General features: G+C 46.5%; 1 protein-coding gene across 18 annotated transcripts in view; it reads right to left on the reverse strand.

The window, feature by feature from the left end:
- The window catches only part of Ppfia1 (PTPRF interacting protein alpha 1), a 77,133-nt gene that overhangs the window by 49,948 nt on the left and 139 nt on the right, over positions 1-27,046 (reverse strand). For 17 of the 18 annotated variants that reach the window (XM_006230723.5, XM_006230722.5, XM_063286708.1 and 14 more), the window contains exons 1-2: positions 27,002-27,046; positions 25,751-26,014 (exon numbers count right to left, since the gene is read on the reverse strand). The exon at positions 27,002-27,046 is cut by the window's right edge and continues 139 nt beyond it. In XM_006230723.5, coding sequence (XP_006230785.1) covers positions 25,751-26,014 — 264 coding nt within the window. In that variant the 5' untranslated portion in view covers positions 27,002-27,046. Of the gene's footprint in view, positions 1-25,750; positions 26,015-27,001 lie in introns of those variants that run through there. The other variant, NM_001106320.2, reaches the window with a different exon arrangement.

Below are 27,046 nucleotides of genomic sequence, written 5' to 3' on the forward strand. Positions count from 1 at the left end.
GCATGCAAGCTGTGCATTTACATACATACAAGCAAGCATTCATACACATATGGACTCAAGCTCAGATAGCTAGCTACAAACAAAAGACAAGAAGCAAAACAGCCAGTCAGACCTGGAAGAGCCAGGAAGCAGTTTCAAACACAGGGTCAGGGCTGAACACACTCCTTTCTCAATTTCTGGCTCAGCAGCTAAGGAGAGCATGTTCTGGACTCCTAACCTGAAACAACTCTGTGGGAGGTCAGCCCTGAACTGAATGCCCTGGTGTGGCCTTGGCCTATCTATGGCTAACCAACAGTCTGGGCTAGGCAGCTGGGACATTTCCTCACTCCTGGCAAGTGGTCACCCCTGATGAGCCAACATCTTTCTTCTTGTATTGTCCCTGAGGGCACTGTGGTTAACAAGGAGCTAGTGTGACTGTTGTGGGCCAGCATGTGGGATGTGTGCAGTCATCCTCAGCTAATTCCCATGCATCTCCCAGCATAGCTACAGCAATGCAGTGATTTTGAAAGGCCATGTATGTGTAGCTCAGCTTCTCTGATGACAACAGAAATCATACTTCAAACATTACCAAAATGATACTCACTCTACTATGCCACACAATTAGAACTTGAGCAAAGTCAGAGAACATGTGCTCTGTCAATGCCACTGCCATGAATCACAGAGCACTGAAGACATCAACTTTACTGTCTGTCACTCTCCAATACAGTTATAACCTACAGAAAAGGCTTGTTATGTTTTGATGAAAAAGTTAAAAGCCACGTGTAGTCATAAGTGTTCATACATATGTGAGCAAGGGTATTCTGCACTGGTTCAGCTCCAAGGCCAATGGTTTAGTCCCACAGCCCAGCACCTAGACAGTCGCCTTACCCTCTTTCTCCCTCTTTCCTTTCCTTTTGTGTATGTTTTGTTTGAGACAAATGGCACACACAGGACAAGCTGGTATCAAACTCACTTCATAGCAGAGGATGACCTTGAACTCCTGATCCTCCTACCTCCATCCGAGTGCTGGGATCACAGGCATGCACCAGCATCATGCCTGGCTGCCTCACTACTGCTAAAACCAAGCACTTGATGTGCTAATTTCATTTGAATGCCAGCATAATTCCTCTTGATTTGCAGTATCTGTCTTTTTTTTTTTTTTTTTTTTTTTTTTTTTTTTTTTTTTTGGTTCTTTTTTTTTTGGGAGCTGGGGACCGAACCCAGGGCCTTGCGCTTCCTAGGCAAGTGCTCTACCACTGAGCTAAATCCCCAACCCAGTATCTGTCTTTTTAAAGCTCTCTTCTAGCACTAGGGACAGAATGGAATATTATCTACTATAGAACAGCAAACTACCATAAGCTTAAAGTGAGTTATATTTGGTATCAAAAGTTGAATATTCTTAGCCATCACATGCACAATACAGCCAGTGTCCACAGTCTGAGAAGAAGCTCCTCCTCTGGTCACCTTACCACAAACCACAGACTGAATGGCCAGCACTGGCTTCTAGCTTAGCCTTTTAGGCTGATTGAAGTACACAGGTCTGTGGGAGTGAGGGGTGAGACAGTGCACTCCAGACGCACGCTGTTTCCATATAGAATATCACCTACAGCACTACCACATGTATTTAAGTCTCCCCACAGAATAACCACAACTGTTTCTCCTACCCGACAGCCCAATCTTTAGATGAGCCGTCTGAGTACCCTGTGACATCCTATCTTGCAAAGGAACCATCTGCTATACCTGTGGGACACTGGCCCCCGGGCATGTGCCTCACAAACTGCTGCCATGTCCCAGTGCAATGGCCATGTCTTGTGATGCTGTCAGCAATGGAGCATTAAGCACAAAACAGCATGTAGGTGTGGGAAGTAAAAGTGTGTCTGCGCTCTCTGGGCCTGACAGGCTGCCAACCTGCCAACCTGAAGGCAGGGCCCTGAGTAACTTTTACATTCCCCTGGTAAAATAACAGAATGCTGGCCTCATTGGCCAGTGAAGACAGGAAAACACATGGAGTTCTTCTTCCTATTCTCACCCACATATCACAACACTTCCCACACCAGCGGGGGAGTATTCACACACAAAGCACTTCTCCAGCACACACTGTCTGGGTTGCCAATTCCATTTGACTCTACATGGCCTACCCAGATACTGCATCAGATCCCACAGGTGGGCTCCACCCCACAAGACCTTACATACCCTAGCCCCCTGAAGGTTGTGACCTATATGTTGAGGGTTCCTGCAGGCCCCTTATTGAGTCTGCATCACACGCTGGAGTAGCCCAAAGAACTCTGGGGAGTGCTGACTTATATCTGCCCACCATTCTACTATAAATGCCATGATCAAGGGTGACCACAGCTACCACATCAGTGTGTCTCAGGAACAAGGCATGTGGGAGGAAGTACCCACCTCTCCATCTGGATATTTACTCACTCTGTCTTTTACTCTTTTGCTTTCTTTTGGGTTTTTTGTTGTTGTTGTTTTGTTTTGTTTTTTTGCTTTTGAGACAAGGAGTTCTTCCTATTCTCTCTCACATTACTCAACACATTCCACACCAGGTAGGGGCTCTGGCAACCTAGCCTCCATTCTGCCTCCCAAGTGCTATCACCACACCCATTTCCTTTCTGAGGGTTTGTTTGTTTGTTGTTTGTTTATTTATTTATTTAATGTGTATGAGTACACTGTAGGTGTGTTCGGACACACCAGAAGAGGACATCAGATGCCATTACAGATGGTTGTGAGCCACCATGTGGTTGCTGGGAATTGAACTCAGGACCTCTGGAAGAGCAGTCAGTGCTCTTAACCGTAGCTAAGCCATCTCTCCAGTCCCTTTACTGAGGTTTTAAAGTACAGGCAGACTGATGCCATCACTGGCCTCAGTCACCCTCCCTTCCCTACAGGCTAGGGAAGGGATGGGACTGAGATCCCCAAGTTCTTGGGGTTACCTTGAACTTCCTGATGCCCAGCCCCAACCTGAGACAACATGGGCACTCAGACTCACTTGTGACCCACAAAGGATGTTCCTACCACTCTGAAGAATCTTAATGGAAAAGAGGTATAGACTAGGACAAAGACCAAACCCAGAATTCTTGTCACAGTCTCACACTCGTCATCAACTGAGAACCACTTCAGGGTTACAGGCCAGCAGATGTCAGGCAACATCCAAATACTGAACACCATGACACTACTTTCCAAGGCTGCTCATCAGGAGGAGCTGCACACAAGTGTCTCTGAAGACAAACTTGACACCCTGCAGAGTGCACCTGCACTGCTAAAGGAATCACTTTGGATGCCTTTCTGCCAAGTTCACTTAAGAATGGCATTCTGACATATGGATTTCCAGACATTGCATCTGAGGGAGATCTAGAGCTGCTTCAAAACCTGTGAGAATACAAGACACACTGATTGGCATTGTAACATATGCAGAAGACATAGATCACACACACACACACACACACACACACACACACACACACACACACACACACACACACACCCCTACCTCAGCCTCAGTGGCTTCAGGTCACCATTTCTGCTTTCATATGGCATACCTTTGGATGCCGTTGGTCAGAAATGTTCCAGAATGAATGGAAGGTCAGGTAGAAAACCAGAACTGAAAGGTGTCTTGCTCAAGAGTTCTCCTGGCATTGAGGAACACGTGCGCCCTGGTATGGCCAGCTTATTACAGCATTTCCTGACATTCTGCTGACAGCCCAGGAAACACAAATGCTCCAGTGTTCGAGATCACAAAATAATTTAGCTGAACTTGAAAGAAAGGCCCTGGATGCTTGTTTATGAAGTTTTCCCTAACAAGAAGAACTGCCTACCGGAAAACACATAAAAAGACGTAAGTGATGGATGGGAAAGATAAGAAGAAAGGGCCATTGTCAACCCAGGAAGAGTCTGGACGCGCCCCATCTCCCTGCCCATCACAGCCCTCCCACACAGTTCTCAGGGGCACACTAAAGCCCTCTAAGTAACCAGCCTTCTGAGAGCTCCCAGCCCTTCAGACCTCTGCTGTTCCTCTCTCAGTCCTCCTTCCACAGCCTCCCTGTACCCAACCAGGGATCCCAGGTCCCACTCCACTCCTGCTGCTAACTCTTCCCACAAACTCTATGTGAAGAGCTAAGCTTCTGTCTGTGAGGCACTCGGGTGACATAGCTTTCACCTGCAGCTTACTGCAGCACCACCAGCAGCTTACTGCATTCTGAAAAATGCACTGTCAATCGCCAAGCCTTGGCTAAGCACCTAGCAAAGTTTAAGAGTCTGCATATGAAGCGCAAGGCCCTGGGTTCGGTCCCCAGCTCTGAAAAAAAAAAAAAAAAAGAACCAAAAAAAAAAAAGAGTCTGCGTATGAAGCTGATCCTCAATTTCACCTCTGATAGCTGATGTTCGTCCTGAGCCTCCAGGGTAGAATCTGAGTGCTTAGGCTTTGTAAACTAGCTTGACAAGCAAGCTAGATCACAAACAGTTTTACCCCATAACTTAACAAGCAGCATCTTAAAAGGAAAAGGGCACCAATCTAATCAAAGGCACCATACTAAAGATTCCTTCCTACTTTATGGTGACACTAAGACAACAGAATCACAAACTCAAGAATGAGAGGCTGCCCATGGCTGGGCTGGGGGAGTCTACCCAGTGTGCTTGAAGCCTGGCTTCATCTCCAATACTACAGAAACCAGGCACAGTGGCAGCAGTGGGGAAGCAGAAGTAAGAGGATTGGGAGTTCAAGGTTTGAAGTTAGCCTGAGCTTCATGGGACCCTGCTTGAAAAGGGGTAGGTAAGGAGAGAGAGGAACAGAGGAGGGAGGGAGGGAGGGAGGGAGGGAGGGAGGGAGGGAGGGAGGGAGGGAGGGATGCAGGCAGCCTAGCTTTTTTGTTGGTTTGAGACAGGGTCTTACATTGGTCTGGAACAGAGTGATCTCCCTTCGGGTCCCTGAAGGGAACTGGGATAATAGGCATGGGTCCTGTTAGTTTGAAATTTACTAAGCAAAAAGAAAATGGACAAAGATACTAAGGTAAATGCCCATAAGATAAAAAATTATAGCCATGCAGGGGTGGCACACACGTTTAATTCAAGAACTCAGGAGTCAGAGGCAGGGGGATCTCTGTGAGTTCAATGTCAGTCTGGTTTACAGAGTAAGTTCCAGGATAGGCAGAGCTGCACAGAGAAACCCTGTCTCTAAAAACAAGGAAAAAAAGGAGGTAGAGGAAGAGGAGGAAGAAAAGGGAAAGAAGGAAAAGAAAAATTAAAGTAAATCTACATCTGTTTTTAGATTTTTTATTAATTTTTATTTTATGTGCATGATTGTTTTATAATCACATGTGTGAAGTGTCAGTGAAAACAAGAGGGTGTCAGATCCTGACACCTCACAACCATGAGCCAACATAAGGGTACTGGGAACTGAACCAGGCTCCTTCAGAAGCAAACAGCCAGTGCTCTTAACCTGAGTCATCTCTCCAGCCCCTAATGTCTTTGCTTTCAAATACATTCCTGTTCTTACATATGGGTGTACACGTGTATGTAGGAGGGTGTGTACTTACGTGTGTGCAATGTGGAGGGCAGGGGTCTACCTTTGGTGTCATGCCTCCGGAGCTATCCATCTTGGTTTTTAATGACAACGCCTCTTCCTGGCCTGGAACTTCAGGTTAGTTTTGTTGGCAAGCAAAACCTACAGTTTCACCTGTCCCCACCTCCTGGGCGATGGCACACCCCGTTTTTGTTTCTATCATCATCATTTATGTATGGATGTTTTGTCTGCATGTATGTCCATGCAGAGTCCAGAAGAAAACATCAGATCCTCTGGGACAGGAGTTGCAGATTCTTACAAGTGAGTGCTAGGAATTGAACTTGGATCCTCTTAAAGAGTCATCTCTCTAGCTCAACACCCAACTTTTTTATATGGGTTCTTGGAACTGAGCCCAGGTCTTCATGCTTTCAAGGCAAACATCTTACCAACTGAGCTCTTGCCCCCAGCACATCCCTCAACTCTCTAATAGAAGTTTTCTTACATGAAAAAACCCTCAGAGCCTGTTATAGCAGGAAGCCATTAAGGAAGACACAGCTTCTCTACTCCTGTCTATCTTACTATGAGGCTGCTGCTGACTAGGGCCTTTTGTTTTGATTTGTTGTTTTGTTTTCTGAGACAAGGTTTCCCTGTGTAGCCCTGGTTGTCCTAGAATTCTCTCTGTAGACCAGGCTAACCTCAAACTCAGAGATTTGCCTGCCTCTGCCTCTGGGGTGTTGGGATTAAAGGCTTGCACCACCACCACCTGGTAAGTTCACATCTTTAAATGAGCAAAAATGGTAAAACTGATGGTTGTGACAAGAAAGAATGACTCTAGACACGTATCCTCAGAAAGATGGCAGTCTTTACCTCACTGTTCTGTGTCATCTCCTCCTTATGCAGTAGAATGACTCTCCAGGGTTAAGTTACAACTAAGGATTATGATGGTCTCAAAGCCCAGAAAAGTATGGTCTCCACATGAAGACAGCAAGCTGTCAGCCTATATCCCAGAGGCTCTGCCCTGCACCAGGCCAGGGTCATCAACCGTTCTGATGTCTACTGTCCAGGTAGAACAGGTACACATTAGGATAGCTAACTTATACCAGCATCTAGCTCTTCCCAGATGGCCCAGCACAGAGGAACTGCAGCTCCATAAAGGGAAGCACAGGCACACAGATGGGTAGCATGCAGGGCTGCCCACAAGAATGTGCTCCCCAGCAGGCTCTTTATTCACTCCTCAACTTTTTTTGGGAACAAGTATTTCTATGATTTGTAGAAAAAAAAAGTGCAGTGCAGACTCTCTCTGGTCTACTGCCTGTATTCTAGCCACTACCAATAGCCACAGACGCCCATGCTTGTCTGTGTAGAAAAGACGATCAGAGACCAGAGTAAAAGTAACAAGGGCAGTGACATGATGGAACTCTGGGAAAGATGGCGGTCCACTAGGACAGTGTCCCCTCACAAGTTTCCTGACAATCTCAGTGAGGAAGTGGGGATTACTGTCATGTGAGGTATACTGATCCACACTTCACTCTCCACAGATTTGCAGGCCTGTCACAGTTCAGCTAGGCTGCTTCTGTGTGCTGTGTTTTAGCATGTAGCATCTGAGCCCCTTTTCTATGTATGGTCCACCCCCAAGGAGTAGCATGTACTCCAATCATGTACTGTCCTAACCTCTACAGCAAAGGCTGGTCACCATCACTGCTGAAGGGAAGGATAGCTCCTATAGAGGTAGTCACTGAACCAGCAGTGTCGCTGGCAACACAGGGCTCAAGCGGCTCGCAGTCTTCCTTCATAAACATCAGTCCTCCTCAAAGGCCTTCAGGTTACTGCTCTCTGTGAACTCTCCACAGGCTGTCTATACAGAACCTGGCTAGTCTGCAGATTTTAGGCACTAGAGAACTTGAGCCACTCTACACTGCCCTGGAAGCACCCACACTATGTATGGAGGAAGGGCTGGAGTTGTAGACGTTCAACACTTTATGGTGCTCACTGTATTCCTTCATCTCCACTTCCTTCATTGGTCACATGAATTTCTGGAACCTCAAAGAAATACTTTCTTCACAATGGTTCACCTTGGTGACCCCAAGAATGGGGAGGCTGACAGCCACCATATATGGACTAACTATGAACATCAGGTTATGTGCTGAGCATGTTACACTGCTGTCCTCACAACCTAAAGTAAGGCTCACAGCAAAGAGCAGAAATAGAGCAACATCCCAGACCCACACACTCTCAAAACCTCAAAGCCAAGCACTAGCATGCAACCCTCTACAAGACACAGAACCAGCAGTCATGAAGCTCTCTCCACTTCTTGTCTCAAAGTCCCTTTCCTATACTAGAGACAGGGATGCAGCCCTGTCCACCCTCAGGAGGAAAAGACCTCAACACTATAGAAGGGTGCCTACCAGTGTCCCTCCCACCTGGCCTGACCAACCTTCAACTCATTTTTAATCACTGGCCTTTTGTGGTAGGTTCTGAAACGCAGTTCCTGCCTCTAATCCAGTGACTGTACAGACAAAACACTGAGCCAGAGAGTGCTTAGGAGCGTCAGCGTTCACACTTCCACAGGCGCTCCTAGGACCCCATCATAACACACCTCACCTGAGCCTGGGTGTCAGTCTACTCTGTGAAGACCCCAGAAAGAAGTGCCTCTAACACATTTTCATCTGCAGATCTGTTACTTGTCCTAACCCGCTATTTTGCAGAGAAAAAACCCTAGGCCTCAAAAGGTTACAGAACACAACAGAACCAAAGCCACCTCTCTACTGAGGGGCCATGTGATTCTCACTCCGCCAGGCTGCACAGGCTGCCTGCAGTGAAGGGAGAGATAAGGGAGAAGTATGCCCAACATGACATACAAATCAGGGCTGAGGGACATGGCATTCTCAAGTATCACCTCTACGTCCTCTGTTGTTCCAATTATCTCAACGTGCACCACAGTTGCAGTCAATGCATTCAGTTACCAGGGACTAAGAGCTGACTGACAGGAAAGAAGACAGCAGTTAAATAGCAGAGGCACTAGCAGGAAAGAAGGGTATCTGAGAGGAGGGAAGGCGACTGAGGGATGGCAATGCAGTGAATTGGATCAAAATGCACTACGCTCAATTATGAATATGTCCTGGACTCATTATTATATAGATAAGACTATATTATATATGTACACACACATATGGCAATTTTATAATTGGCTTGGGCAGGCAGAGTGGCTACAGAAGGCCAACACCTGTAGAAAGGCACTTGCCAGCAAGCCTAGAACCCACATGGCAGAAAAAAAGAACGACTCCTACAAGTTGTTCTCTGACCTCCACACTTATGCCATGACATATACATGTACAGTTACATTACATAATACATACATACATACATACATACATATATACATAAGCAAAATGCTCACACATATAAAAATACATATATTTTTAAAATTACTGACACACACATTACACGTGACACACTTGAACTCCTTCGTCCTGTGCTAGGAAAAATATGAAGAGAAACAACAGGAAGCCAAGTGTCCTGGTAACCTGAGCACAGGAGCTGCAGATAAGAGGAGACATCTTAACCACAAGTAACTCTCAAGATTCTGGGCACGGGGGGGTGGGGGGGGACGACAAAAAAAAGCCAGGCATGTTGGCACACATACAGCCTTCATCACAGCACTCAGGAGGTAGAGGCAGATGATCTCTGTGAGTCTGGGAAATAGGGCGAGTTCCAGGACAGACAGAACTGTTAACATAGTAAGGCCTCATCTAAAAGTACCACTCTCCCGCCACCTGGGGGGTGAGGGTGGGAAGAAGAGACTTTGGACATGAGAGAAACCAACCTCAGAATCAGGAAATCAGCTCATCTGCTTGTGACATTTGTGTGCTATGTATCCACCAACTCTCCTGCATATGCTTTCAGCATAAGGAACACAAAAGCACTAAACTACTAGGTGTCTGGCTGTACCTCAGGTTCTGATCCAATGGGGATGGAGAACAGCTCTATGGAGGGACAGAAGGACAGCTGAAGACCCTCTGTCACAGAAGGAGCACTGCAGTTCAGTACAATAGGCTGGAGATATCTGAGGGGTACTGCTGTGCACCCAATCTTGTCCCAGTCAAGAGAGCTCTGGAGCCAGACTGCCTGAGCTCAGATGCATGCCACCACCTGGTGCCTGCAGAACCCTCAGCTGGTGGCCAGGCCTCAGTGGACTATCAACCTGTTAGAGCACCATTGTGAGCATCAGAGGCTAGCCAAGGTCAGAGGCAATCAGTGCACTCCATCTTCCCAGTACCCCCATACCCAGCACACCCAGGGTGTGCTGAACTCACATCAAACAAGTAACAAGTGCTGGCTAGATAGAAACCAGAAACCACCATTCATGATATATCAATAAGAGAACCCAAAGCAATGAGTGATATAACATAGGAGACAAGTAGGCAGATATCCTCCTTCCTAAGGACACAACTTCCTTATCCTGGCTGTCACAAGGGAAAAGAGCAGAGTGGGATGTATCTTCTAGAGATAGTCAGAAATGGTGAGAGATATGGCAAGGCATACTTTTAAACTATGCAGCCAAATACTCTCCACTCATTAAGAAGAAAGCTCACATACCTATTTGTATAACGCCTTCAAATAACACAAGAAACAAGAAACCAGCTTGCCTGGACTCTCTTGACCTGAGCTTAATGTTGTAGAGCCATATAGAAGCAAAGTAGAAAGCCACACAGAATGCCTTTAGGCCCTTCCAACAATTGGACCTCAGTTCAGTCAAGGCACCGAAGTCCTTGGCATTTTAATTTGCATAAAAGTTTGGTCACAGACTCAAGTTGATACTCCAACCCATTCAGCACTGCAGGAGGACTTCCTCTGTCACCATCTGACCCACTTTATCTGAAGTGGAGGGAAAGAGAGCTTGGGAGTTCCAGAGATCCACTGCTTCGGAGTACCAACTCTTGGCAGGCAGCATTTCGGTTTTCCTATGCGTGATTGGACTGCAACACAACACTACCACTTGAAAGCTATGTCTACATTAGCCCTGGCACAGTTTAAGCTGCACAGGCCGGCGGGTGATCAGCCCATCTGCAAAGCAGAAAAACATGCAGGATATGCTTCAAGCTTCCAAATTTATTTTTGGAGCAAAATGAAATTTCCTCCTCAGAATAAGAATGAGATTCTATGAAATGCAAAAGGGTGAACTCCACAGGCCCGCCCCTGGCAAAAGGGCTTCAGCCCAGCAGCCAGCCAGCTCCAGCCAAACCCTTGCTTTTAGCTACAGTACAAAAAACCCACAAAGTAGAAGAAACATTTTGTCCATATTTCTGGGCCCATTACACTAACTGCTCAGGACCCAGCACCACCTGTATCCACAGCCACCTGTCCAGACAGTGAGACAAGGCTGTCCAGTCAGCATTCCCATACAGCTCTCTCTTGTTATACTACTTTGTGCCTCTCTGATGGTCTTGACTGTCAACTCTATGGAATTTAGTCAGCTAGCAGACATACATCTGAGAGGTTTAACTAATGAGGAAGACCTGTCCCAAATGTAGGATGTTCCATCTAGTATGATGTGTTTCCATACTGAATAAAAATGGAAAAAGCAGAGAGCCAGATGAATTGAATTCATCATCTCCTGCTTTCTGATAGGGTTGTGATGTGTCCAGATGCCTCAGGCTTCATCATGACCCTTCCTGCCTTTATGGAATGGACCTTCTTAAACTGTAAGTTGAAAATAAACAATTTCTCCCTTAAGTTGCTTCTGGTCAGTGACCTACTCATAGAAACAAGGAAAGTAATACAGAAAATTGGAACCAGTGAAGAAGACTGTTGTGATATTGACCATGTGATCTCAGGCCTTTGAACCTCGTTTGTGTGAGGCACGGGAAAGACTGAAGCTAGAGGCTAGAGAAACCTGGAATGCCGTAAACAGAGCTTAATGGACCCCTCTGACAGGAGCTTGAAAGACCAGAATGCTAAAAGAAACACAGAGAAGGCCTGGCTCAGAGAATAAGGAAATCCCAAAACAGCATGACCTACACTCTACAATGACGGCTACTCACTTCACTTACTCAGCTCTGTGGTACAGAGCCAACAGGCAGGTGCAGAAAACACAACTGTCATCTTTAGAGATTAGCACCACTGAAGAGGAGCTCACACTCCACACTGGGACATCAGTAAAGATATCCTGAAAGCAAGACCTCACCCACATGAAGGCTCCAGCTCATGAAAACTCAGATTCAGATCAAAGTGCAGAACTTTTGCTAAGATAGCAAATGAAGGGATCACTTGCTCAAAAGCAAGGCCAAGGGAGGGTTTGTGTAGGTTCAGCCACCAAGGTACACAGATGTCACTACAACTGTGATGGCAGGGGCCAGACCATGTCTAGATCTGGCAGCACAACTTGGCAACATCACTCATATGGTCTTGCAAGCATGTAAAATACCATGACAAAGAGGGGTCATGGATGCTGTGCTGGCTAGTTTTTGTCAACTTGACATAAACTAGAGTCATCTGAGAAAAGGAAGCCTTCACTGTGAAAATGCTGTCATAAGATCAAGCTGCAGGCAAGCCTGCTGGGTGTTTTTTTAATAGTGATGGATGCAGGAGGGCCCAGTCCATTGTGCCATCCCTATAAGAAAGCAGACTGGCTCTCTCCATCTCCTATTTGTGCTCTCTCGCTCGCTCGCTCGCTCTCTCTCTCTCTCTCTCTCTCTCTCTCTCCCCTCTTCCCCCCTCTATCTTCTTTCTGTTCCCACATTCTCAGTCAGCCTCCTCTTCCTCTCTTCTCTCTCTGTCCTTCTCTGCCCCCCTCTTTCTCTGTCTCTATTCCTTTCCCATAAAATTTTGAGAGATACAGAGAGAGAGACAGAGAGACAGAGAGAGAGAGAGACAGAGACAGAGAGACAGAGACAGAGAGAGCATGTGCAAGCAAGCACACCGAGCAAGCCATAAGAAGCAAGTCAATAAATAGCATTGCTCTTGGTCTCTGCATCTGTTCCCTGACTCCAGGTTCCTGCCCTGATGATTCTTTCTTCATGATGGACCGTTTCTTGGGAGTGTAAGGTGAAATAAACCCTTCCTTCCACAAGCTGCTTTTGGAAGAGGCTTATACCACAGTTCAGAAAGCTTCTCAGGCCAGGCAGTGTGTGTCAGGGTCAAGAATCCCCTACAAAGAGGAGTTGTGAAGGTGATACCTGCATTGCTGTGGAAATCCCAGAGGATTTAAAGACATCTGCTGGGAAAAGCTGCAGGCAGCATGCAGCTCATCAAGACACCAAGACACTGCTACAGGCAACACGAGTAGGGGCAGTCACCAAAGCTACTGATGCCCTGAGTCCACTAAGGGCCCAGATGCCAGATATGACCCTGCCAGACCTGCCACTTGCCTGCCAGGTCCTTCCTTGTCATCCTCGCTCCTCCCTTTTAGAGCAGAAATGTTTACACTGCAGTGATGCACACTAGAAACCTATTTTTTATCATCTAGCTTTTTATTAGAAGGGCTCATATTGAACAACTGCCTTGTGTCTCAGAAGAAGCTGGACTTTTGAACACAGAAACATTAAGACTGTGGAGCCAGCACTTGGCAGGCAGAGGCAGGTGATTTTTGTGAGTTTGAGGCCACCCTGTCTTTATAGTGAGTTCCAGGACAGTCAGAGCTATATAAAGAGATCTTACCTCAAAAAAAAAACAAAAACAAAAACAAAAGGAAAACCCAGGGGCTAGAGAAATGGCTTTCTGGTTAAAAGCATGCACTGCTCTACCAGATGACCAGAGTTCAATTCCTGGCACCCATATCAGATAACTCATCAACACTAGAAGCTCCAGCTCCAAGGGGTCCAACTCCTCTGGCCTTCATGAATGCTTGCACACACATGTATACACTCACACAACAGACATACACACACACACATACATATAATTTTAAAAAACTCCAGGTGTGGTGGTACATGTCTTTAATCACAGCACTGAGAAAACAGGCACAGATCTCTGTGAGTTCCAAAGCCAGTCTGATCTACATGTGGAGTTCTAACACTCTGGAGACACAGGAGAATCTTGAGTTCAGAAATTTGAGACAGCCCTAAGCAGCAAAGACAGACCCTATCATAAGTTAATGGAGCAGTGGTACACACCTTTAACCCAGGCACTCAAGGAGGCAAAGGCAGAGGCAGGTGGATTCCTGTGCATTTTGAGGCCAGCCTGGTCTAAATCTACATGATTTTCACAACAGTGAAGTAACCTGACAGCAGGAGAGCCGCCTCTTGCACATTTCAGGAGTCACAGGTGAACCTGCCCCAAGGGTATGAGGTGGGAGAGCTGGCCCTGCCACTCGTCTCCTCTGTGGTGGTACAGAGAAAGAAGAGATAGATACCCTCCACCTCCCTTGCCCCTCATGACCTGCAGCAGATGGGAGACCTGGTCCTGGGGTCATGACATTATGAGAGCTGTCCCTACCCCTCACCAACTGCATTCTGGAGAACAAGCCCTGCACGGCAGAGACGACCCTGATGGCTAGGAAGTGGACAAGCCAGCCCTGAGGGTACAAGAATGGGAGAGCTAGTTCCACCACTTGTCTACCATGCCTTGACATGGGTGAAGGAGAGACACCCCTACCTTGTCCCTTGCCACCTATGGCAGGCAGGAGAGCTGGCCCTGAGGTCATCAAAGCAGGAAAGCTGGCACTATCCCTCACCTACTGCAGCACTCAGGAGAACAGGCCCTGCATCTTGCCTGGACAGCACAGTAGAGCTGGATCTGGAAGTGGGGTTGCAGGTAAGCCAGCAACCTTAGCTGAAAAACAACAGCCCTGCCTAGTCTGCTGTGCAGTGGCTCAGACAAAAGAGAGATGGGTGCCTCCTCCCCTCCCTGTCCCTCATCATCTAGGGTGGGCAAGAGAGCTGGCCACAGGATCATAGATCTTGGACCTCAACTGGGCAGCAGGGTAGAGCTGGCCCTGGTGAGCCCTCTCCAAAAGCACCAGCACCAATAGGACGACCAACTCAGATACCTCTCAGGCCCAGAGTCAGAGCTTTGAATTGGTCCACCCCAACATCGATTCTATCGATGAACTGCTGGAGTACATGAAGGGGGTCAGTCCTGCAGATCCAAAACTACAGAATCTCCATGACACCAACAAGATATCCCAGAGGAGTCCTAGTAAGGATTCAGTACTGATAGTGTAATAAAAGCCACAAGCCTAGTAACAGACTACTGAGACACTGCAATGAACACTTGCAAGCACAGAAGTGTGGACAGAGGGTATACTGTGGGACACACTACAGCTTCCACAAAGAGAAATTTGTTCCCTCTGTGGTGGGGAGGTTGTAAGGGTGGAGAGTGGGTAGGATGGGGAGATGAGTGGGATTGGGGTGAACGATGTGAAAGTCACAAAGAACCAATAAAAAGTTGAAAGATTAATAAATGGGGCTGGAGAGATGGTTCAGGATACTTGCGGCTCAGCCTGGTTACCTGAATTTGATCTCCAGAACTCATGGTAAAGAGAACTGAACCTAGAAAGTTGTCCTCTGATTCACTCACACACACTGTCAATCAGTTACTCTAATAAAATTTAAATAAATAATTATATATCAAATATATAATTATTTTGTTAGTGTATCCATGCTAAATCACTTTAAAACCCAGCAGTGGTTTGAAAAAATATTATTTTAACTGCACATTCTTAGTATATACTTATTCTCAGCCACTCCCCACAAAACTGTTAAGAAATCCTGTCAGCCAGATGTATTGATATACTCTTGTAACCACAGTGTTCAGGAGGCTGAAGCTGGAAGACTAACTATAGAATTTATAGGCTAGAGAGGATCATCTCAAAGGAAAGAAAGAAAAAAAACCCTTCATTCAAAAAGTTACTAAATTATGTTACTAGTAAAACTATTTTATGTATATACTCCTTTTGTTTTGCTTCACTTTTTAAACAGGGTCTCCTATAAGGCTGACCCAAGCTCTCTATGTAGCCAAGGTAACTAAACTTTTAAATCTTTTCATTTCCACTTCCCACATGCTGGGATTACAGACATCATCAGTGTATCCAGCTTTTCCCCCCAGAGTCTGACCAGTAACAAGGAGCACAGCCCCCAGTAGTAACTTTTAAGTATTTCCCACAAAAGGAACCGGGTTCTAAATGGTTTGCTACCAGGCAGGAAAGTACTAAGCAAGCCTGGGACACATTTCGTACCAGAAAACAATTTAACACTCCAAACTAATAGTGTCTTAGCAGAAGGACCCAGGGGCCAACCTGGAGGATTTGAGCAAGTCTGAGCCCAGCCTAGGCTACATGAGAGCCTGTCTCAATCAAAAGGAGCTGTCAACTTAGCAAACAAAAGCCAGAAAATAGCATTTCTGTTGCTAGTGTTATAGACTGAGGAAGGAAACCAGGGCCTCACACACTCTAGGAAAGCCCTCTACCACTGAGCTGCATTCTAGCCAGAGCATTAATATTTTGGAATATCTTTGGAGTCAGCAAAACCTGTTGCCCATTGTCTTTTCATAGGTAACAGGCAGAGGCCAGGGCAGGAAAGGCCTGAAGGAGGGGTGTCACACTTTCCATGAAGCTGCCAGACAACAGGTATGATCCACACTGGGGAGTCAGCAAAGGTAGAAAAGTGACATGCAGCTCTGAGATGCAGTTTTAGCTTGAAAACTAGGGTGATCTGAGGGGCTGACATTTAGTAAGACTATGGCATACAGTTGAGGATGTGGCTTATTTGGTAGAATTCTTGTATACAACCTCTGAGTCTGATTCCCAGTAGCACATAAAATGTGTGTGGTGACACATGCCTATAGTCCTAGTTTAAGATCCTCAGGCAGTGAATTAGAGGCTAATCTGGACTGCATGAGACCCTGCCTTTAACAAAAAAAAAAAAAAAAAAAAAAGAAGAAGAAGAAGAAGAAGAGGAGGAGGAGGAGGAAGAAGAGGAAGAAGAGGAGAAGGAGGAGGAGGAGGGAGAGGAGGAAGAAGATAGCACTTAAGCTACACATGAGCCAGAATATGACAGTGAAGGCCAAAAAGCCACTTTCCACACTCTGCCCCTCAAATCCCAGATGAGCATGGCTGTGTTTCTTGGAGTTTCAGCCCTGTTCAAACAGAACTTCTCTTGTCTCACTTCACCCAGCTAAAGCCATGTAAGCAATGTAGTGCTCTCTGTAAACTGCATACTTAGCGCTGGAATGGGACCTGGGTAAACACATAAGCTGTATGCAACAGGAAAACCCTGTGTATCTATGCACTCTGTCCTATGGATCCCACTCTATGGAGGGAGAGCCGAGGCACATGTCCACTGCAGTAGGAAGGACTGCTGTCTAACCAGTGCCTCCCAGGGCTGTCCATTCCTCCTGTACCCCAAATCACCTACAAGCTCAGTACCTTGACAGGTGTCATTTCCTGCACATGTGGAACACTGTGCAAAGCTGAGTATTTCTCCCTATACCTGAGCCCCTAGGTAGCTCAACATCAAGCTCTGGCAGCACTGTAGCCAACTCATGACTCAGCCAGACTTCAGGAAAACTCCTGGGCCCCCACACCCAGGCCCATCAGGGCAACCCTTGTTTGAGGACAGGTAAGCCTTGGGGAGCTCCACTTCAGGGATGTTTCAGAGCATCCTTGCCCCTTGCTGTAAGCAACCCCTCCCCGTGGCTGGGCTCAACTGCTCCTCTTCAGCCTGTAGGGCAACCCCTTTAGGTTAGGCGTGGTTTTAACTGCTTTTTTTTCTACCTGCCCTACTTTCTCTCATCCTAGCCTGAGACAAAATACCTCCTGACCAGGCGCTGTCCTTTCTAGCCCTAGAACACTCTACACTCCCACCAGTTTACCCCAAAGACCTGTCCACAGAGCTGTGATTTTAAGACCCTTTTCCTTACAGTATTCTCCGCTCCACCAGACAACTGCCTCAACCAAGACCTACAGATCGCAAGAGACAAGAGAATTTATCCTGAACAGATATCCCCATTGAAAGCTTTCTAAATCAGATGGCTTTTAAAAATCTCACTGTTGCTCTCAAAAGGTCTGCAAAGATCACTGCACAGGATGTAAGATAAAAGCTGTGGGTGTGAGCCTCTGATCCTAACCCTGGGGTTGAGGCTACACTGGGTTAGCTAGTGATGCCCAGCCTCGAAAAACCGAAGCATGCTGACTCCCTGAATCAAAAAGTTTAAAGACAATTCTTTTTTTTTAAAGATTTATTTATTTTATGTATATAAGTACACTGTAGCTGTCTTCAGACACACCAGAAGAGGGCATCAGATCCCATTACAGATGGTTGTGAGCCACCACGTGGTTGCTGGGATTTGAACTCAGGACCTCTTGGAAGAGCAGTCAGTGCTCTTAACCACTGAGCCATCTCCAGCCCTAAAGACAATTCTTAATTCTTGGGTTTTTCCTATACACCAGGTGGCCCAGGCCCAGTTATAGGACTGAAACTGGATTTGCAATTTCTCTGACCCAGCGTTACTACACACTCCCTGGTCACGTGGAGTGGAAAACTAAAATACACAAGGCGGAGTATTTAAAGAACTAAATAGGGCTAAAGAGATGCCTCAGCTTAAGAGTACTCTCTGCACTAGTACATGGCCTGGGTTCTGTTTCCAGCACCCACAGGATGTCTCACAACCATCCCTAACTTCAGCTCTAGAGGTCCCAATACCTCTTCTGGCCTGAGAGCACTGCACACATGGTGCATAAACACACATGCAGACAAAACAGCCATACGCACTTAAGAAAATATTAAAACTATGTAATATTTTTCAGCTCTACACTAAACTTTTGAGCACTTGTGAAAAAGTAAAAATGAACTAAAATCCACATTGAAATACAGCTGAAACTTTAAAACTGGAGCAAAACCTAAAAGCAGCATATTTTTAATGACAAAGAAAACTTGGGCTGGAGAGATGGCTTAGAGGTTAAGAGCACTGACTGTTCTTCCAGAGGTCCTGGGGTCAATTCCCAGCAACCACATGGTGGCTCACAACCATCTGCAATGGGATCCCATGCCCTATTCTAGTGTGTCTGAAGAGAGCGACAGTGTACTCATACATAAAATAAACAAATCTTTAAAAAGAAAAGAAAGAAAACGGTATATGATCAATTAACAGAGTGAGCATCACACAGCCCCTTACCTCCTCAGTCACCTTTGCTAATGCCAGACCTGCGGATGCAGTCCTCTCCTGACCTGACATGGGGGGCAGACTTGGAAGAATGGAAACACCTTGCGTAGAAGCCAACAGAGCAGCTGAGGGACTGGAACCTGCATTCTTTCCACAGCTGAGTCGCCAGACAGGTAGTGCCCTGCGCCTCCTCGGGTTCTGATTAGAAAGTTAACATGGAATGCCTAGGCCTGCTGAGGTATCAGATGATAACTGACTCCCCATGATCTCTGCTGTAGGTAGCAAGAACATACCATCTGCTCTCCCGTTCCCCAATAAGGCATGAGCAGTCTCAGCTCTCAGCACCAACCTAACACATACATAACAAAAATCCTACTAAAACTGAAAATTATGGATAGAAGCTCAAACAGCAGATTCGACACAGCAGGGGATAGGAGGAAGTAAGGTCAGTAAACAATATCCGGACAGGATGGAGAGTATGTGAAGATTAAACGAGTGGAATAGGTGGAAACCCTAAGGCATCTACAGTGAGTTAGTACAGGCCCTTGGGGTGCTAAAAACAAGGAATACAGGGGAGCTGAAAGGCAAAAGGCCTCCTAAACTCACTAAACACTCCATCTACCCAGTACAAAGAAAACAGCGATTCAGCCACCAGAAAGGCTGAGGAAGTGGCTGTTGGTACAGTGCCTGAGTTCCAGCCCCAAAACCTGTGCCAAAAAAAAAAAAAAAGTCAGGCATGGCAGTGTGGGCTGTGGAGGGGAGTGCTGGGAATGTAGGGATGTGAAGACAGGTACATGTATCTCTGGACCTCCATAGCCAGCCAGACTGACCTAATTGGCAAATTCCAGGTCAGTGAGAGACACTGGCTCAAAAACAAGGTGGATGGTGACTGAGACACTATCGCTCAAGTTGTTCTTAGGCCTCTACATGCACACAGACTGCTCATGAATGTACACAGATATACATACAATGTGGTAGGAGGAGGACTTAGAGATTGGTTTTTTTAAGTAAAAGAAGACAACCCCTGACAGAAATGTGGGAAGGAGGGGATAAAGAGAGCAACAAGCACATAACTGTGGCTGGACATGACACACATCTGTACTTGGTAGCCTGAGGTAGGAGGACTGTTAGTTTTAAGCAAGACTAGGCTATAAGCAAACCCTACTGAGGTTGGGGGAAGAAAAAAGAAGTGGAGGAACAAGAGGAAGGGCTGGAACCTTTAATTTCAGTGCTCAGGAAGCAGAGGTGGGAGGATCTCCATGAGTTCAAGGCCAGCCTAGTCTACAGAGTGAGTTCCAAGATAGCCAAAGATATACAGCAAGATGCCATCTTGAAGAGGAGTGAGCCCAGGGGGGATGGTGATGCACACCCATAACCCCTGTCCCTGGAAGGCTAAGACAAGAGGATCAGGGCTCACGGGCAGCCTGAGCTGCACAGCAAGCCCTTATCTCCCCTTATCTTAAAATCTGGAAAGTGTAATCCCCAAGTCTTCATGGAGCAAAGGCCAAGCCTAAAAATACCTATCAGAAAAATTAATTTCTATCACAAACTGTCTGGAAAGTTTTTCTTTCTCACCAGGAAAATCCTGCACTGTGTGGTATTGTCAATGAACTCTAACAGTTAAAGTGGAAAGCACCACCTTCACAGGAAATCTTCCACAAAGCACAACACAAGAAACACTGGCCACCTTGCTCATGAGAGCAATCCAACCTCCACACCAAAATCTCCCAAGGGCACAAGAAGGTGATGACACTGGTCAGTCAGCCTTCCTCATGACTACAACCCTAAAAGTACAGTACTAACAAGTGAAACCCAGTTAGGAGTCATTCACAGGATTCCAAAGTTGACTACCAAACAGAAAACTCACATGACTGCCTCAAAAGATGCAGAACAAATTAAGGAATTCAATAAACACTTTAATGGTTTGGTTTTTTCCTATCAGGTCCATCCAGTCTAACCTAGAAACCATTATGTAGCCCACGATGACTTCACACTTGGTAGTAGTCTTTCTGCCTTGGCCTCCCAAGTACTGAGCCGCCACACAGGAATATCACATGAGTTTTTTCAAAATTATTAAGAAGATCCTGAGTTTGAGACCATCTGGGCTACACAGCAAGAACCTGTCTCAACAAACAATCAAACACATTTTTATAAAAGAAAAAAAAGGTTCTTAGGAAGCTTAGAAAGAATTGTCACATTTAATAGCGAATGTTTACCAGAGCCCTTCAGTGATCACTACAATTGCATATAAAACAGCGAATGAGTGATTCCAGGAACAAGACAAGGAGGCCCACCACTACCATGGATGGCAGTTACATCCTGTGCTGAAGAACTCAATGCAACTCCACAAGAGAATCAAGGCAATCAATCAATAAAATGTAGATCCAGAGCAGGAGTGGGAGAGCAACTCCCCAGTCCCAAAAACTCAGTTCATTTTGGGTGTGGGGTCCACACCTACAATCCCAACTTTTAGGAGTCTGCACAGTAGGAAAATCACAGTTTGAAACCCCATCAACAGAGATTGAGTCCCCCCCCCCAAAAAAAGGCAGTTCTATTTAGGGTCAGCAGTTTAAAAGCATCTGGCTACCCTTCCAGGGGACCCAGGCTTCAATTTCCAGCCCCAACATGGTATCTCACAACCGCATATAACTCCAATCCCAGGGAATCCAGCACCTTTTCTGGCCTTCAAGGGTACTGCACAGGTGGTAAACATATAACCATGTAGAGAAAAACAACCATACAGATAAAACTAAAAATACATTCAAGACTAAAAATACATTTAAATAAGCCAGTTCTATCTCAATACAGCAACAATAAATAACTACATAGCTGTGTTCTATCTGCAGACTCCAAGAGCAATGCCCAAAAGACACTGGCCCCAGAGAGGTTTGTGGGTCAAGCATGTTCACAGATAGTCTGTCACGGAGACTGATTTTGTGTGTGTGTGTGTGTGCACGCGCGCACGTGTGTGCTCGTGGGCACACATGCAGAGGTCAAACGGTAGCTTTCAGGAACTAATTCTCTCCTTCCATCATGGGTTCTAGACACACCAGAAGAGAGCATTGGATCTCTTTACAGATGGTTGTGAGCCACCATGTGGTTGCTGGGAATTGAACTCATGACCTCTGGAAGAACAGTCGGGTGCTCTTAACCGCTGAGCCATCTCTCCAGCCCATCATGGGTTCTAAAGCCAGGCTCTTAGGCTTGTGAAGCAAGCACTTTAACCCACCAAGCCACTCTGGCCCAAGCAGAATTCATGAGCCAGACCAAGAAAAATCTTAAAGAACAAAGGTGAAGAATTTAAAATATCAAATCTCAAGACAAATTCTGCAGTCATCCAGTCACTTGTGCAAAGAGGGCAAAGGTACCACTGGATACCACTTCATTCCTCTACCACTGAGACACACCTTAGCTCAAGACTAGCAGATCAGGATGCAGTAAATATTCCTTTGGGTTTGGTGGGGTTTGTTTTTTTTTTTTTTGGAGACAGTTCACTCTGTAGCCCTAGTTACCCTGGAACTTTTACTACATAGCCTAGGATGGCCTCAGTCTCACAGAGATTCACCTGGGTGCTGGGATTAAAGATGTATACTCCTAGCCTGGTCTATGTGAAATATTCTTTTTAATTACTTACGTGTATGGATGTTTGGCCTGAATGTTTGGCTAGGTACTACCTATGTACCTAGTATCACTGGAGGCTAAAGAAAGGTGTCCGACCTCATGAAAATTACAGAAAGTTGTGAGCTGCCATATGGGCGCTGGGAATTAAACACAGGTCCTCTAGAATATCAGCTAGTGCTCTTAACCACTGAGCCAACTCTCCAGCCCCTACATTAAATATTCTTGGGCTGGAAAGATGGCTCAACAGTTAATGTATAGGCTCACAACCAAAACTAAATATTCTTGGAGGGTGGGGGGAACCAAGATGAACCAAATGAATTACATTAAAACGTTAAACTTTTCCTCATAAAAGGGTATTCCTGAGTTGGATGTGGCTACATACCCAGAGTTCTAGCACTTGATGAGGCTAAGGCAGGATTACCAAAGTATGAGCTACTCCCTGGGCAAGACCTTTATATATGAATGTATGTGAACATGTGTCCCAAACACAGGAATATAAAAACAAATTTCCAGGCTGGGGAGGCGGCTCAGTGGGTAAAGTACAAGTGCCCAGCACCCAAGTAAAGGCCAGGCATGGCAGCCATGATGCCTGCAATGCTGATGCTGGAAAAGCCAGACCAGGACGGCCCCAGAGTCTCACAAGCCAGCCACCCTGGCCAACCAGCAGCTCTCTGCACAGGCCTCTGTCTCAAAATACAAGGGACTAGACAGGTGGCTAGGCGGATGGGTAAGAGTTCTTGCTGCTCTTGCACAGGGCCAGGTTCAGGTTCCCCTACATGGCTGTTCACAACTATTTGTAAATCCAGTTCCAGAGAACCCAATGTTTCCTATCTCCATAGGCTGCTATACCCACATGGTATACATACATTCACTCAGGCACATACACATGTAAGGCAAAAATAAATACTAAAAAACTAAGGTGGAGAGCGGTCAAGGAAGACACACAACATCAAACTTTAGCTTCTGCACAGATGTGCACACATGTATTGAGCACCTGCACATAAATGCATGCACATACAGGAACACAAATGAATCCAAACACATACACACAAAAATAAATTTTAAAAAATGTTTCTTCTACTGAGGTATCCTTGCATACACCTTAATCTCAGCACATAGGAGGCAGAGGCAGGTAGAGCTCTGTGAGTTTGGGGCCAGCCTGGCTTACATAAGGAGTTTGAAGACAGACAGAGCTATGTAGAGAGACTATGTCTCAAAATCAACAAACCAAACAAACAAACAAAAAATCTTCTATATATCTATATACAAAGAATGTATAAAGAACTTCAAATTAGGGGGCCGGAGAGACGGCTCAGAGGTTTTCAGCACTGGCTGCTCTTCCAGAGGTCCTGAGTTCAATTCCCAGCAACCATGGTTCAGTAACCATCCACAATGAGATCTGGTGCCCTCTTCTGACCTGCAGGCTTACATGCAGACAGACCACTGTATAACAAATAAATCATAAGAAATAAACCTTCAAATTAGAAACAGACAATCCAATCAACGAACAGGAAATAAAAGACTGCTCAGCGCTCATGTACCTGCTGAGAAGCTGCTGCGCTGCAGGTGGCTGCAGTCAAGAGGCTGCCTCTCCCCACCTGGAGCTTTGCAGCACATAACAGTTTCCCACACTGCCGATGGCCATGTGGTTGTACCAACTGTCACCACAGCTCTTTTGGCAGCAACTCCTGAGGCTGATATCCACTACAATTCCATTCCTTAGAACACTCCAACAGAAACACACACATCTAGTTCTGCACCTCCCCAAATGCAAAAGTATCCTAGGAAGATTAGGACCAGGGTCAGCCTCAGGGGTCCTGACTGCAGAAGGAACAGGTAGGGCCCATCTACACAGAATGCTGCAGGGCAAGTAAGTGTGGGTCTCACAAGAGTCCAGGGAAGGATCAAAAGACAAAACATACAGATTTCCTATAGAAAGTCAAGCATATGCAAATGAACCAATAGAGAAGAGCTCGATCACATTAGAATAGAGGACAGTCACTGATGGCAGGAAGCAGGAGGGGGTTTTCATGGGAGGCATAGTTCTATCCATCACTTGATCCAAGCTCTCCAGAATAACTGGAGAGCTAGCTGAGGCATACACTTGTGGCCTGTGCAGTCCTCACACAAGCTCCAGTGTAAGGACACTGACTCCAGCATACACACATGCCCACCAGAGGACCAGGATTCCAGGAAGCGAATGGTCTAGAACAAGTCTACTCTGTGATACTACTAGACTCAGGTTAGATATGATGTAAGTGTGAACACAAGCATGTCCTACATTTGATGAGGCACTGCAGAGCAGCAAGCCAGCCAACCTGACAACAGGCTTACCAGCAGGTGAGGAAGCTTTGCCTGCCTGAAATTCACTGCCCACAACACCCACCAGCTCTGAGTCCCCTGTGCCTTTTCTTTCCAAAAACCTAAATGTTGACCAACCACTGACGCAGACTTTGAGCTGCAAAAAACCCAAGTGCAAAGTAGATCAAGTAGGACTCCCGACCTCCTGAAAGCTCTTGAGCAGAGGCAGTGAAAGCTGACTTAATTAACCTGCTCATTCCTAAGACTCCAGAAAGAAAAGACAACTCTATAGCCATGAAACAAAACCCCTCAGCACACAGCATTCACACCAAATTACTGTTTCTAAAAAGGACATGCAAACCTTTAGTCCCATCTCACAACTCTGACTTTACAGCTGAGAGATGCACCAAGGCGGTCATTACTGACTTCTAACTGATATCTGCAGACACACCAGGAGAGCGTAAGTGCAGATTCCTTGAGCACTGTGGAGACGCCCATCATGAATGAGTAAAGTGGGCTGTCAGCAGGAATCTAAGCAGCCCCTGCTCGTGTGCCTCTCACCTTTGGCTTTGCTGGCTGCACTGCCTTCTCCTGCCTGTACCACTGCCTCCGCATTTAACTCCAAAAGTGGAGGCTCTCACATACTGGTCCAAATGTGACTGAAGGCACAGTAGGTATTTCAACCTCTCAAAGTCTCATCTGCCTGGGAAGAGACTCAGGATTCAATTTCCAATCTTTTCTTCTCTAAAACAAAGTTTAGTTACAGCTCACGGATATTCTGGAGAAAGCCTGTGTAGACTTTTCCCATGAAATGAGTTCTATTTATCCACAAGATCTCCCTAGGAAATTGCAACCCCACAAGACACAAACTAAGGGTCAGATAAACAAACCCTGAGATCCACTCCTCACAGGTCCACAGCAGTCAAGGACAAGTCTAAGACAGAACAGGAGACTCAATACTGCTCAACCGCTTCATAGCCCCCTGTCAAAAACATTAAAGTACTTTCCCAAATCTAGGCAGTTTCTCAAAGAGGCACGACAGTATAGGGGTGTGGCCACATGGCTTTGGAGAATACTCATTTGTACCTAAATTGAATTCCTGAGAATTTCACCATTGCTCAGAAAACACCAGAAACATCACTTCCCAAGTGGTTACACAAAACAGCCAGCAAGCTAATACATTAACAAGACCATCCTGCAGACATTTAAAGGCAGACAGACACCTTGATTTCAGCTTGATGGGCATACCTGTGGAAGTGCAGTGTTGAGCTGCCTCTGCAAAGAATCTCTTTCATGACCAACTTCATGCAACTTCCCCTGGGTTAATGCCAGCGTTTCTTGTGTCTCTCTCAGTGTGTCCAGAAGGCGGTCTCGCTCTTCCAGCATGGAAACCATGAGCTGCTCAAAATGCGAATCAGCGTCTGGCTGGGAAGGGGAGCCTGACCCATGGCTCCCACCTCCTCCTGGGGGTCCTTCCGCTTCACTAATGGTCGGCATCACCTCGCACATCATCTTGAAAAAGGAAAGATGCAGACCACAATCAGTAGGTGCAGAACACAAGTTTCCACAAACCTGCAGCTTTCTGAGCACCTGTGGCTAGTGAGAGAAAGGCTGACAGCCCTACTGCTGTCAGAACTGATCATCCACTCTGGATGCACACACTCTGAGAGTAGCATACATAGGCCAATACAAAGAGCAGATTGGGGGAGACCACAGTCCTGGGAGCAAGAGGAGCTAGGATGCTCACCTCCAACCAGTGGGGTCTGTTTAATATCCACATTAACAGCTGAAGACAGTGCGTTTCTGTTAACTTTTGTTCTTGCCCCAGGAAGAAAGAGTCAAAGCAGTCCCTCAACCACAGAAGAAGACTGGAAACTGACAAACACCAACACTATGGACCCAAGCATCTTCCAGGAATGTGTGCAGTCAGCTCCTGGGAAGGACTACCAGGCTCCCTGACTTGTAGGGCTGGATATTTGGTGATCAGCGGAAAAAGCAACTGGATCGGCTTTTTAAGGTCTGGACAGAAGTGTTTTGCAAAGGCCTGCTGCTGTGTTAACAAACGGTTGGTCAGCCAACCTAACTTACATAAGTTCATAGTCAAAGACAGGGGAAAAGAACAGAAAGAGATATATACCCACACTGGGAATCTAGGAAGTCAGGACAACAGGGCTAGGTAGAAAAAGAAGGGAAAGGTGAGAAGGAACTAGAGATTGCATACTGTCAGGGCACAGAGTGGGGAAAGAAGAAAATGCGCTGCAGGTGCATCTGACCAGGACCCGCTGACCCGGCCTGGCTCAGCTGACCCCAGCCTCACTGTCCCCAACCTCACTGACTCTGGCCAGTCTAAGCTGACTCGGACCTAACTGCTATCAACCCGTTTTGGCCAGGCTAACCGCAACTCTGCTGACCCTGCTGACCCCCGCCCGCTGACCCCGCCGACCCGGCTCCGCCGTCCCTGGCCCGCCACCGTGCGCGGCCCGCTCCGCCCGCCCTCACCTTGGCCGGCGGGCGCGGCTCCGGGGCTACGCGGCGGCCTTCGGG

The sequence above is a fragment of the Rattus norvegicus genome, chromosome 1 (genome assembly GCF_036323735.1).
Source record: "Rattus norvegicus strain BN/NHsdMcwi chromosome 1, GRCr8, whole genome shotgun sequence".
NCBI classification, from domain to species: Eukaryota; Metazoa; Chordata; class Mammalia; order Rodentia; family Muridae; genus Rattus; species Rattus norvegicus.